A 14,616-nucleotide genomic window follows, 5' to 3' on the forward strand; every position below is an offset into this window, starting at 1 on the left:
TATTTTAAGGTACTAAAGAAAAAAAGGAGAAAGATCTAAGCAATTTTAAAGTATCTCTGCCTTCCCTTCCCCAATTATGGCCTTCAGTGCATCCATCAATCCTACAGGCACATGTCAAAGAACATGGGAAAAGATAATCTTTTCAGTTTGCTCTGTTGAAAGCATCTAGGTGAAAGAGCTATTAAGCCTTAAAATGTCACAAATTGTTCAGATATTGTTCAACTAGGACAATTTTTGTGAATAGCTCTCTAAGATGGCAGAATTGGTAGTACATAATGCAGTCACTTGAGTGGAAGGGACAGTGTTTCCTGGAAAAGAAGATAATTGTTTCATAGCACTTGTTGCTGAAGCTCCCAGAGGCCTCCTCTTTGTCTTCCCAAAGTGGCTTTACGGATTTGAATATCCACTATCATTGTGTTGGATTGCAGAGTGTCCATTGCCCCTGACCTGAAACTGGATAAGTGGAAGAAATAGGGAGGTCACCTGGGTCAAAGGCAGCGAAGAGTGTTTTCCACTTTTTGTCCCTGAGCTCTAGGATAGCACTTAATGAGAAAAATCAATTGCAACTTTGTGAGTGCAGTCAGAACTGGAAACTGCGTTTGAATTTGCCGACTCAGGCAGTCAGCGCCACTTTAAAGAGCTTCAGAGTTAGAGGTTTCTGTAGCAACAGAGGTACATGTGGGCAAAAATTGCTTTGCAGAACAGTGAAGGCTAGCAATGTTGTTAGGTTGGCACTTTATGGCTGCCCAGTTTATGTGGGCTTGGCAGTAAGTAACCCAAAGAACAGTGACTTTTAAAAAAGGGATTCGATTTTCTCTTTTAACAAGAGTCAGGATATAGGTGATCCTGGTTGTGGTACAGATGTTTAATAATGTCCACAAATCCCAGGATTTTTCTTTTTCTTCCATTATTCTCAGAATGTTGGCCTTTCATCCACGCCGCCATTGTCTCAGGATGCAAATTGGCTGCTACTACTTCATGCCTCATATATATATTCAGGGCAGCCAAAAAAAGGAAAGATTGAAAACAGCCGTGTATGTCCATTTTATTTCCATGTGTTATGAAACAAAAAGCTTTCCAACAAGTTCCTGCAAATTCCTCCATTGATCAAGTGAAGCCACATAGCCAACCCTAGCTACAAGGAAGGCAGAGTACTTGGCAAGGGACGATGGGATTTCCATGTTTGTCTAAGGCTAATTACTGTCACTTAGAGCTAGACACAATTGCCAGCCTAATAAAATTGATATTCAGTTAGCAAGAAATAAAGGGAAAAGAGATGTTACTAACTAATAGTGTAAGCCACTATGAATTCAGAATTGGCCTTTCAAATAGGAAGGGCATTTACTGTATATTTGTCAATAAGCAACTATTCATCCCTATATTTCTATTATCTCTAATAGATAATCATGTACCCAGCAGGCACTTGAACATTTTGAACCATGGTTTGAGAATACTGTAATGACATACTCATTTAATGGTGGCTTAGAGAAAGGTCTGATGTGAAATAGTCAACAAAGCATTCAGCCTTAATAATGCCATTGTTCTCTTTGACTACATCAGGAGACTGACAACTACAGATAATTCAAGTTACTGATGCCAGGAGGCTACAAAGAGTTCTAGTCCTTTAAGCTTTCTATTGGGAAGAAAGTATATAAGAAAATAGGCATATTGATAAAACAAAATGCCTACAAGAGGACAAGTTAAATCTGTGTTCTAGTTTCACCATAAAAGACTTTCTGCCTTTTCTCTAAGAAATTAAACTGCTGAAACATACCAGCATGTTCACATTACACAATTATAGCCCAAATATGTGTATAGATTTGCAAATATCATAAAGGCTTTAATCATAAAATGCTATATGTGAACGATACATTAGAGACCACCCTCAGCCTGACTTCTTATTTTTTCAGATGAGGAACTGAGGTCCAGAGAAGTTGCATGATTGGTCTAAAGTTACATAGTTAGTCGGTATCTAGAAACCAGATAAACTTGAGAGATATTTTGAAAGAGCAAAGCAATGTCATTTTGGAAAAAGTAGGATAGTGAAGGCTGAAAGTTGTGATGATGAGAAAAGTAAATACCGACATGTAGGTCCAAACATTGCTAGTTTATGAATTATAAATTATAACAATTTAGGAATGCAGGCTGACATAACCTGGTCCTTGGGTGGAAGATGAGGTATAGGAAGTAGGCAACCACATAGTTATTTTATGAGAAATATCCTGAGCTCAAACCTCCAAGGCCTATGGAGTTCAGTCACTATTAGACTTCAAATGTCCCTTTTTACTATAGCTTGCATGCATTGTGCATGTGCTTTATGCTAGGAACTGTGCTAAGTATCTTATGTGAAATCCTTACAGCAACCCAGTGACGTAGATCTTATTATCACTACTTTTTACAAATGAGAAAAATGATGCTTAGAAAGAGTAAGTAACTCACAAATTCACACTACGAGAAAGTGGTGAAGCTAAGTTTGGAACCCAGGTGTATCTGACCCCCAAGTCCCTGTTTATCACCACGCTATTCTCCTTTTTATATTCTAAAACGAGATTTCTCCAATGCTTTGGAGAACCACTGAGCTTGGAGCCTAGAGGGACCTTAGATGTCACCTAGTACAGTGCTATTCAAGAGGTGCTTCCCCGGCCAGGAGCATCACCATCACCCAAGATCTTGTTAGAAATGCAACACCTCAGGCCCCATTCCACAGCTACTGAGTCAAAATCTCTGAGGGTGAGGTCTGGGAAGCTGTGTTTTAGCAAGATCACTAGATGATTTTTAGAAACACTAACATTTGAGAAGCCATGACCTAGTGAATAGATACTAGTCCAGCCCCTTTATTTTACAGATGAAGAAATGGAGGTCTGCTGACTTACGAGTATGGTGCCAAAGGAGTCTCAAGCTCTGATCTCTTGATTGCTAGTCCAGTTCACTGTCTGCTGTGTTCTGTGGTTTTCCCATTAGCCTCCCACAATGTGCATTGGTGCCTAATGGCATTTAGTGGACTTCTGGCCTGACCCAGCGTGTTCATTCATGTGCACATCAGGCTTTTCCTTCCACTCCTCCATGACTCAGACCAAAGGCATTTCTGTATACTCGGGATGTCTTTTCCATATTTTCCCTTTAGCCCTCCTCTTTTTCATTATCATCATCATCATAGTATTATTACTTTGCTTTTAAATACCACTTTTGCATTCATTCAGTGTTTCATGTCAGTGGTTGTCAACCTTGACACTCCTTGTAATAACCCGGAGCGTATAAAAAAGATCCTCATCCCTGGGTCCCACGCCTAGAGAGTCTGATGTAATCGGTGTGGGGTGTGGACAGGACATTGGGATTTTTAAAAGCTCCCCAGGTGATTACAGTATGCAGTCAAACATTGAGAACTGCTTTTTCATAAGAGTCTCGTCATCTGAGGAGATAGGTGAGGCAAACGTAATCCCGTTTTTGTAGATAAGGAAGCTTGTGCTCTGAGACATTTAGTGTCTTAGAGGAAAGAAAATAAAATCATCTAGTGACATTTGGTGGAGACTGGGTTACCAGCTACTTCTAATAAATCTTTAAAGCCAGCAGTCAGGCTGTAAGAATGGGGTAAAACCTGTTTTTCTTTTCTGGTTTCTAGTGTTTTCTGGGTTTGTGTTTCTTCACATGAGAAGGGAAAAGAAACAACTGTGAAATGGTATCTGGGACCAAATGTTTATAATTGAAATTCCCTGCTGAATCCCTTTAATGACTGGAAGATAATCATCAACTAGAGCAACCTGCCTCCTATCCCTCATAGTCCTGCATAATAATGGTCAGGAGGCATCAGAAAAACCAGATGAAAGGGACTTGCTCATTCTGCAGCAGCACACATGCCCCATTTGGAGACCAATTAAGAAAATAACAAACCTGGCCACATTGGCTAAAAGAGCTCCTCAGTGGAGCATGCAAATATGGACATGTCTGTCTTACATATAGAATATTGGAAGAGAATTTCTCATTGTTGCTGTGTCCCTTTTCTGGGTAATCATTTAAATGATAGTATGTAGCACTTTTGCCTAATTCTTCCTCTTGCTGCCTTGAATGTTGTTGGAAACTTCTATAGTTCCTTCACTGTAATTTCTCACCTTTTCCAAAAAAATCCTCTGCTGTAACCAGCCTCTCTATTTTCATAATCCTTTGCTACTTCAAGTGTGGTTGATGAACCAGCAGTGTCAGCCTCAGCATCATCTGGGAGCTTGTTTGTAACAGAATCCTGGCCTCACTCTAGATCTACTGAATTAGAAATATATATATATATATATATATATATATATATATATATATATATATAAAATCAAGAGCCCCAAGTGATATGTGTGCACATTGAGGTTTTTGAAGCATTGCCCCAACACACAGGGCTTTCCCCATCATCCAATAGGTTAAAAAAAATCCTCTCTTCCCCATGTTTTTATTTACCCACCTCCTACTTGTCCTTCAAAGCTCAGCTCATATACCTCTTCCTTAGTGAAGCTCTCAATATTTACTACCTTCACTTTACTCCTATAGGGTACTACTTTTAGGATTGAAATAAATGCTGAATATTTCATTGTTTAAATGGTTTGCATGTCTACTTAGTCTCATTATTAAGATTCCATGTTTCTCCAAAGTATCTAGCATAAGCTTTGCACATAATACTCATGAATTATTGTTTGTCAAGTTTCCTACTTGAAAGTTTTTCTTTAGCCCTATTTTGTCTCTTTAAGCTTGCTCGACACCTTCTCTGCTCATGATGTTCTCTGGAAGTCACTATGCACTGTAAGAGTGCTTATGATGTTCTGCCTCAAAGAACGTCCTCCAAGTTTCTGTCTTGTCAATACATTAAATAAATCTCTATCTGCTACAAAGATTTCCTGAAAGGCCTGCCTCTTTCTTGTAACCTAGTAGGTTCCAAGTGAACTACAACCCCAAAGACATACAGGAAGTAAAAATTTAACCACTTGTGAATATTGATTTTGTATAAACAATTTCCCTAACTTATTAATTTGAAAGAAATTGGACTGGAAATTCTAAAAAATTAATTTAATTTTGGGGATGAGATGTTTTTGTACTCTATTCTGGTGCCCATAGGAAACTCGGGATCATCTTCTGCTGTCTCATGTGGGACAGGTCATGTGGTAGTATCTGTTTTGCTGGTCCCAGACCCTGAAGCAAGAGACACACCTCTGAAGCTGCTATCTTCCTGAGTTCCAGGCAAAAGGAAGACACACATCCTAACAAACTGTAGATCCCCAAACCTATCTGGAGGCCTGTTGTAAGGCTCCTAAGGCTTGGTATGATGGGGTGGAGGTAGGAAAGCAGGAACACCACACTCACCCTGACATTCAACTTCCGGTTTCTTTTCCATATCAACTCATCCCACCTTGAACAGTTTGTATCTCCATCCTGAGTTTAATTATCCTTAAAATCTATTGTTTTATGGTATCAATTTTAATTATTAAAAATATCCATGTTCTAATAACCCGGAAGCTTTTTTCCTCAAAGCTATTGTCCATAGGAATCAAAAGTCATTTGTCTCATTCCAGTAGCTCTAACTTTAAAGAAAACGTACAAAAAAGACATTTTGATATTTATTGGTAGTCAGAAGGCTTCTTTCTTTCTCTAGGCAGAACTCTATGCTACCAACAGGATGATGACACAAAGGACTGGGTGAAATAAATTGCTGGGAGAAAACATTAAGTTAATATCAGATTCTTACTCTGTTACATATGTGTTTGCTATGATATCAGAGTGAGTCTGCATTCTATGCAGATGGGCACTCAGTGCATTTTGGACTATTGCATGATAACGTTGATGGTACTTGAGCAAGGCCTAGGGTGGGAAGTCTAGCATCTCCTTATAGTTGTTTCAGACTCTGTGAGGATTGCCTGTTATATCAGCCTTAGAACTGTACTTCTACACTAATAATTTATTGCCACCTTAAGACACATATATCTTATATTGTAAAAATGTTTCCTTAGGCTCTACCCACTTCCAAAAATGTGCGGGGTGGTTTACAACAAAAATTCATGAATGCAATGAAACCATTAACCATTCAACATGGCTTAAGGTTTAGGAGGTAACATGTTCATAGCAAAACCCTTAGGATAAAGAAAGTTATTGCGCTAAGCACAGAATAACTCTGCCTCTTGGCCCTCAAGACTAAGACAAACTCTCACTTTGGTTTGTTAGGTAGGCTATGAGAGTAGCTTATCATTTGAGCCTTCATATAGAGGCATTAGAAAACTACGAGCAATGTCTTCAATAGCAGTTTTACAAAAACTTGTCTTTTTTTTTTTAAATCAACCTTTCCTTCATATAGAAACCAAAGCCATGATAGTCATAGTTAGGAAAAAAAAAATCTGTGGAAAGGCAGATTTACATAATCTAGATATACAGTATTGTCAGGACCTAATCTAATATTGGGAAATTTAAAGAATTTATAGCTAATATTTCTTAAGCCAGTGCTTCTCAAACTTTAATGGGCATATGCATACCACCTGGTAATCTTTATAAAATTTAGTTTCTTGGCTAGCCATATGCAGAAAACTGAAACTGTACCCCTTCCTTACACCTTATAAAACAGTTAAGATGGATTAAAGACTTAAATGTAAAACCAAAAACCATAAAAACCCTAGAAGAAAACCCAGGCAATACCATTCAGGACATAGGCATGGGCAAAGACTTCATGATGAAAATGCCAAAAGCAATTGCAACAAAAGCCAGAATTGACAAATGGGATCTAATTAAACTAAAGAGCTTCTGCACAGAAAAGAAGCTATCATCAGAGTGAACAGACAACCTATAGAGTGCGAGAAAATTTTTGCAATCTACCCATCTGACAAAGGTCTAATATCTAGAATTTACAAGGAACTGAAACAAATTTACAAGAAAAAAAAAACTAAAAAAGTAGGCAAAGATATGAACAGACACTTCTCAAAAGAAGACATTTACATGGCCAAAAAACATACAAAGAAAAAGTCAACATCACCGATGATTAGAGAAATGCAAATCAAAACCACAATGAGATACCATTTCATGCCAGTCAGAATGGTGATTATTAAAAAGTCAGGAAACAGTAGATGCTGGAGAGGATGTGGAGAAATAGGAATGCTTTTACACTGTAGGTGGGATTGTAAATCAGTTCAACCATTGTGTAAGACAGTTTGGTGATTCCTCAAGTATCTAGAACCAGAAATACCATTTGGCCAGCAATCCCATTACTGGGTATATACCCAAAGAAATATGAATTATTCTATAAAGACACATGCACATGTATGTTTATTACAGCACTATTTACAATTGCAAAGTCGTGGAACCAAACCAAATGCCTATCAATGATAGACTGGATAAAGAAAATGTGGTACATATATACCATGGAATACTATGCAGCCATAAAAAGGAATGAGATCATGTTCTTTGCAGGAACATGGATGAAACTGGAAGCCATCATCCTCAGCAAACTAACACAGGAACAGAAAACCAAACACTGTATGTTCTCACTCATAAGTGGGAGTTGAACAATGAGAACACATGGACACAGGGAGGAGAACATCATACACCAGGTCCTGTTGAGGGATGGAGGGCATGGGAAGTTAACTTAGAAGACAGGTCAGTAGGTACAGCAAACCACTATGGCACACTATGTAACAAACCTGCACATTCTGTACAGGTATCCCAGAACTTAAAGTAAAATTTTAAATAGATTAAAACAAATAAAATTCAGTTTCTAATTCACTGGGTCTGGACTGGGGCCTGGGAATTTGAATTTCTATCAGGCTCCTATGTGATGCTCTTGCTGCTAGTCCATGGACCACACTTTGAGGAGCAGGTACCTCTTAGATATCAGAGGTCTCAAATGGGCTATTGACAGAAGTGTGAGGACAGATAATTTAAGGCTGGACAGATAATTTTGAGTCCTCCATGACTCAGACCAAAGGCATTTCTTTATACCTTGGAGTTTTTTTACTTGTTTTCCCTTTAGCCCTCCTCTTCATCATTAGTATTATTATACTGTATTATATTCTATTATTATTACTTTTTTCTTTTTTTCTTTAATTTTATTTTCTGTGCTTATCCATTATATTACTTTGTTTTTAAAACTAGTTTTGCATTCATTCAGTATTTTATGGCAGTAGTTCTCAACCTTGACTACTCTTTGTAATCCACTTGGGAGCTTAAAAAAGATTCTGATGCCTGGTCCCATGCCCAGAGAGTCTTACCCTGCACCGTATCACACACCTTAGATACAGGTATCTTTGTTATTTTGGCTGAAAGGATCTAGCATGGTAGGTAGCAAAGCTGATTTGTTTATGTGAGGAATGAAGTGATAAATGAAAGGGTTGACTTTATATTTGTGTATATTCTAGTAAGGGTGTTTTTGCAAGAAACTGAGACTAAAGAGAAATGACTAAAGAGAAAAGCAGGAGTATGGGGGTGGGTATTGTATGGAAAATTGGCAGGTAACCCTAAAGGGAGTAGCCCTAAACTGTTAGGAAGAGGGAGCTATAAGGACCAGCTACTTTTCTCTAACTTTTTCTTTTGGTATCATTGTTTCTCTTAGCATATCTGCTCCAGTCTCCTTTCACTCTCACTGCTAGGTGATTTATTCTGTTTTTCTCCTTCACAGCCCCTGCTTACTCCCTGTTAACCTCAGCTTATGCCTGGGCGCATTCCCGAACTGTCTTCAGCAGCACCTGCAATTGCTGACAACTCCATTTTTAATTTTTGAACATGCATTTCAAATTGCTAAGAAGAGGCATTTGATTGGAATAGTATGCTTTAGGACACTGGCACACTCAAGATTTAGTTGCTATTATACACATATTCAGTCAATGCTGATGGGGGAGGGGCAGGAGGTGTTTGATGCCTAGAAAAAGAAACATAGCTAGCAAAGACTGCCACTTCAGAGGAGCCGTGGGTAGGACTCTTGCCTTGGGAAGGAGTCTGTGGTGAGGCCAGCATTTTGTGGTTTGGTCCTTTTTATTCACTTTTTACAAGAAAGTCATCTCTCCTTTGCATGGAGGTAGTTCAGTCATAGCATGACTTTCAGGCAGGGCCAAGAAACAAAGCATGAGTTTTATTGCTCTCTTGTTTCTTCATACTTAGAGACCAAACCAATAGAAACATTTCACAACGTCAGCAAAGGGAATCAGTTAAGCTAAACAGTTTAAACCAAACCACCTCAGATTTGAGATATCTTAATTTATTTTAATTCAATGTAAAAAGAAAAGAATCTATTCCATCCAAAATATCAACAAATGCATTGATCTTAGGGACAACAAATACAGGAGAGGGAATAATTTGGGCTTGTTTTGGTGAAGGCCTGATGGCCAGGGAGTCCCTCTCTGCCATTCCTAGTCATTTTTGTTCCCCCACTGGAAATGCTGCTCCCTCATTCCCAGGATCCCAAAGTGTCTTAAAAGCACAGTGGCCATCTTCTTGGAGGCAGTGGGTGTGCTCAAGCATGTGCTCCTGTGTACTAGGAGCAGGGAGTGGAGGGATCTTTGACAAAGCAGACACACAAGAGAACAAGCTCAAGCCCTTACCCCAGAATCTCAACTCCCTTCTTCTTTCTGCACTGTTTGTTGGGGGGCAAAAAATACTCTTCCTCAGTGTTCCCCACACACAGGCTTTTAATGAGCTCTGTTTTTAGTTTTTATTTGCTGATCACTAAACTGAAGGGTAGGTCTTGTCTGTTCCCTGAGATAAAGAACTGCATGTATAACTAGTCTCTATCCAGCCAAACAAGCACCGGTTTCTCTTTGTTTTTCACAGTGTTTCTGAGAGATAAAAGGAAACCACCCAGACATGATGCATGACCATGGGAGGTTTTGAAATAATATTTTATAAACTCATTCCCTATTCTAAGCTGTGGATTAGGGGTAGAAAGAAAGGGGAATGGCACCACATATAGCATAAGTTGATTTTTTTTCTGGGTTAAAAACTAAGCAGGCAAATATACATGTACACAGACACACATACAACATACGAATAAACGTTCAGCTGAGGAAATAATAAGCCAATTTTCAGTTATAGGCATGAAAGTCAAATAGGAAAAATTTTAATAATGAAAATGAATATATCCCTGAAAATTCAGTCACTGTTTCCTACCACAAAAACTGCCTCTGTCATATGGATTCAAAATCAATATTGAGCCGAGCCAGATATATTCCCGGAAGACGATGGGATTCAATCAGGATAGAGTCCTATTAAGTGCATGCCCTTCAGGACTTTTAGCAGTTTTCTGAGAAAGAGGGGTTGATTTGAGACAAATGATGATGCAAGATTTTAAGTAGTACAAGACTAAACTTAAGATCAGTTGGCACTGATAAAGGCACAAAGAGTAATTGTTTTCAATAGCAAATGAAAATTATGGTAGCAATTTGAATGGGCATATTCAGTCATTTAGGAGAAATTTACTATTAAGCTAAGGAAAGAAGACATGGGGCTGATACGATAGGACAGTGGAGATGCTGCGTAGGAAGATAGTGTCTTCAGGAATGTTAGACAGGAGGAGTAAACCTAAGAGACAGAGTGGTTAATAAAAGAGAAATTTAAGTTGAAAGCCATGACATCATTATTTCAGCAAACAGGAAAAAAAAAAAAAAGAGGAGAAAGTAGTCCATCTTACCTACTCTGCATTACTGTTTCTTTCCATCCCTAGGCTCATGAGCTTTAGTTGCTCTATTGTAGACTCTTGTCTATATCTCATCTCCAGTGCTAGATGGTAACTTTACTGTAGGGAAAAAAATATGTCTCATGGTTTCTCAAATTTCTCCACAATACCTAGTGTGGGACTTTACTGGAATAGTAGCTCAATAAATGATAGTTGGCATAATTAATTAATTAATTAATTAATGGCTTCCTCGTGAAGTAATTATTTTTCCAAATTAAATGCTAGATTTGGGGAAACCAAAACCTGGATAATATTTTTTCCTTCTAATGTCAGGTAAATCAGAGGAGCAATTTATGAATTAAATCATTAGAAGCTTATTTCAAAAGGAATTAGCTGGTCTAATGCTGGATATTGGATAGGAAAATTAAATGTGTCAGTTTTAGGAGAGAGGCCAAAATCCAACAGACTTTTCATTGATCCCAGATTCATTCAGTCAGACTAAACTTCAGTAATTTTTGTTTTTTGTTAATCTGACCAGTACGTTTCCTGTGTAGGTCTACCTTTTGGGAAGATTGGCTTCACAAGAGCACAAGTCCTGTCTATTTTGCTCACTGTCATATCTCCAGCATCTAGAATAATCTGGCCTGGAATGTAGTAGGGTCTTAAGAAACAATTGTGGAGGGGAGGGAAGGAGAGAGGGAGGGAGGAAAGGAATCAAGAGGGAAGGGAGGGAGTTCTCTGATTTTCATACCAGTTAGCCTGGCACTAACTCACTCACTCATCAGTTGTAAAGTACCCTCCCCCTCAGATTCTATATTAGGCACCAAGGATACCAAAATTATGAGGTGCCACAGTGTTTGCTCCCAAACAACTAATAGTCTAGTGAAAGAGAAAGAGATCTAATACAGCAGGTAGGAAGTGCTGTGCACCAGAGTAAAGGCCACTGTCATAAAGGGAGTCTGCCAGTGGGAACATCTAATTTGTCCCAGGAAGAGCAGGATGCAAAACACATGGCTAATGTGAGTAGAATATTAATAAATGCAATGATGTTTTGAAGGCTTGAGAACCTCTTATTCTCTGTAGTCCTAAAACTGACTGTGGACAGATTGAATAAAATATGGAGGACTGTAAGTCATTACCTTTTAGCCATTCTCTATTCAGAGTCATTTTGATGTTACAAGTTATTTTGTCTTGACATGTTAGACTTGGCTTTCATTCAGGTAGTACCAATGCCTAGAGTGAGTCCATCATACTGCAGCTTATCACAGAATCATGGCTTTATAACTACAGTCTTTATAAGCACAGTCTAAATAACACAAATTGAAGGTCTGTTGTTTGGGCCAGATCCTATGTCGTATACCAGCAGTAACAGCTTTGTTAAGCATAATAGGTTAGGACTGCTATTTGTTCTTTTCTGAGCAAATCCTTGTTCCTGTGACAAGGATTAATGATATAACAGCCAAAAGGTAGTCTTTCTATTTTATAGCAACTTATAGCAGTGAAGGTGTGTGTTTTCCATTGAAACAGCAAGTTTTCTAAAGAGGGTAGATAAACTCGACAACAAAGAAAGAATCAGTGGTAAAAAAAGAATAAATTGTTGTTGACTAAGTTTATTTACATGTAGCACAGGATTCTGTGGATATGATGCTAGACTTCTTAAGCAAGAAAATTCAGTGTTTAAGAAAAAAGAAGATCCTGCTTTGACTTCTGCTTCTGTATTTCCTTATTCAGGTGCTGACTCCAGCACAGATCAAATCAATTTGCCAGGCAATTCTGGACTCTGGGAAGCAGTATGCCATAAAGAAGAGGAAACCATTCCCCCTGATGTATTCTTACTATGGAACTGAATACTTGGGTAAGTGAAGGTGTTGGCATGGGCCTGTAGGATAGAGAAAGTCTCTAATATTAATACAGAATAAAGGCTGGAATATTTCATTTTTGCCATAGGTCATTACTATTCATTTAATATGAAGTACTTTAAAAATGTTCTTTAAAAACATACTGATAGATAACACAAATCACAAGTTAATATTTGTTTTCATAGTCTACCTGACAGAAATGTAGCTTTTTTAACAATTACTTTCATTAAAGACTAATATCTTTATTCTAGATTGTAAGCTCATTGGCCCAGTTTTTCTGAAAGATTATGAATGCTTTTCACACACGATTGCAGATAATGCCTCTGTGTAGGGAAGCAGGATTCAGTGGCTAACATTTTGAAGGTTTGAATAGTAGTGGATTAAACAGCCAATTGAATTGTAATGGCTAATGTTGAACTCTGGGCCATGCAAAAAAACAAAAACAAAAAACAAAGTAAATTAGTTACTCTTGTTTTGAGTCCTTCAGTGGCTCACCATTACTACCGAGCAAGATTTGCAAGGTCCTTTATGGACCACCTGCCTCTTTTTCTAGATTCAAGCTGTATCTTTACCTTCCAGGTTCTGTCAAGCATAGTCTCCCACATGCAGTGCTCTCTTTCTACCTTTGCCCAGGTTCCTTTTGCATAGAATGCCCTACTTTCCTCAGCCTCTTTATCTATCTGTAATAATTATACCTATAATTCAAGACTCTGCTCAGACATCATTAATCTCCTGCAAAATGTTCTGTGCTTTTGGAAAGAGGGTTGTTGATTCCTCTGTGGAGAAATATTCACAAGTTTCAGGTTTTCCCCCAAAGCAAAATTGGATAACATGCTGTCATCCTGTGCATACTTCTATTGGAGCCCTTATCACACTGTAATTAGTGGCTTACCTGCCTAACTGCCTGAGCAGGCTTTGTGCCCCTTCAGGATGGGAACATTCTCTCATTTATCTTCATGATCTCTAGACCTTTACCACAGATCCTGCACATAAGGGAACCCAAATGAATGAATTAGTACTAATAAAGAACTTCAATGAGTCTTCTCAAAGAAATTTTACATTTCTGTTTAAGTTTCTCTACAATCAGACCCTGAGACAAGGATTTGGGTGTAAAAGGTTTATTTGAAAGGTAATTTCAGAAAGTGTTGATAGAGGAGTAGAGAAATGAGACAAGAAAGAGAAAGAAGCTAATTGAGTATGTAATAATAAGCAATTGTGGACAACTGAGACTCAGTTCCCCTAGGGAACTTAGAGACTTTATAGAACACATCTCAGAATTGTTTCACCCAAGTGGGGAAGAAGCTGGGGTATTCATCCACCAACTCTCTGCTCTATTGATTGGCTGCTCCTAGGGTTGTTAATTCCCCAGTAATTCTTTCCTGCCCCTTTAGGCAGGGCATACTCTGTGGCCAGAGAAAGCCTCAGGCAGAATGATAGATGCTTGAGATATAAAGTGGGAGCAAAGATGCACCTGAATGGTGAGTGTGGATGAGATGATAAGCCAGGGCACTGACAGTGTCTGCTGTAGTCCCCTAATCTATTCCATTCATTTTTCTGGTTTTATTTTTTGAGACAAGTTCTTTCTCTGTCACCCAGGCTGGAGTGCAGCAGTGGTGTGATCATAGCTAACTGCAACCTCCACCTCCAGAGCTCAGGCGATCCTCCCGCCTCAGCCTTCCAAGTAGCTAGGACCACAGGCATGCTTCACTATGCCTGGCCAATCTTTATCTTTAAAACTTTTTTATGGAGACAGGATCTTGTTATGTTGCCCAGGCTGGCCTGGAATTCCTTGGCTCACGTGATCCTCTCACCTTAGCCTCCCAATATTTTTCAGGTTTTCTTTAGAGAAATTAACATTCTGGCTTTTTACATATATCGCTTAAACTAGATTTCTATCTAATGCATACATATTTGCTTGAAAAGCAAGCTTGCTTCCCCAACAATTCCAAATCCAGCAAAATAAAGGCATTTTCAAATTTCATGATCAAATGTTAAAAGCAGTAGAAATTTGGACTGAATACAAACTGTAAAGCTGTTTCCAGGGAGTCAAAAGTTCTGAGTATGGCAAAGTAAAACATGCCTGAATACAAAAAGAAAGGTTTAAAATTATAGAGTTGAGTTTAAAGAGCAAGCCATCAGAAT

At 38.5% G+C, this 14,616-nt stretch overlaps 1 protein-coding gene across 2 annotated transcripts in view; it reads left to right on the forward strand.

The window, feature by feature from the left end:
* The window catches only part of LANCL3 (LanC like family member 3), a 103,935-nt gene that overhangs the window by 60,754 nt on the left and 28,565 nt on the right, over window positions 1-14,616 (forward strand). For both annotated transcript variants that reach the window (XM_039475398.2, XM_074392341.1), the window contains exon 2: window positions 12,347-12,470. In XM_039475398.2, coding sequence (XP_039331332.1) covers window positions 12,347-12,470 — 124 coding nt within the window. The remainder of the gene's footprint in view (window positions 1-12,346; window positions 12,471-14,616) is intronic.

The sequence above is a fragment of the Saimiri boliviensis genome, chromosome X, assembly GCF_048565385.1.
Source record: "Saimiri boliviensis isolate mSaiBol1 chromosome X, mSaiBol1.pri, whole genome shotgun sequence".
NCBI lineage: Eukaryota > Metazoa > Chordata > Mammalia > Primates > Cebidae > Saimiri > Saimiri boliviensis.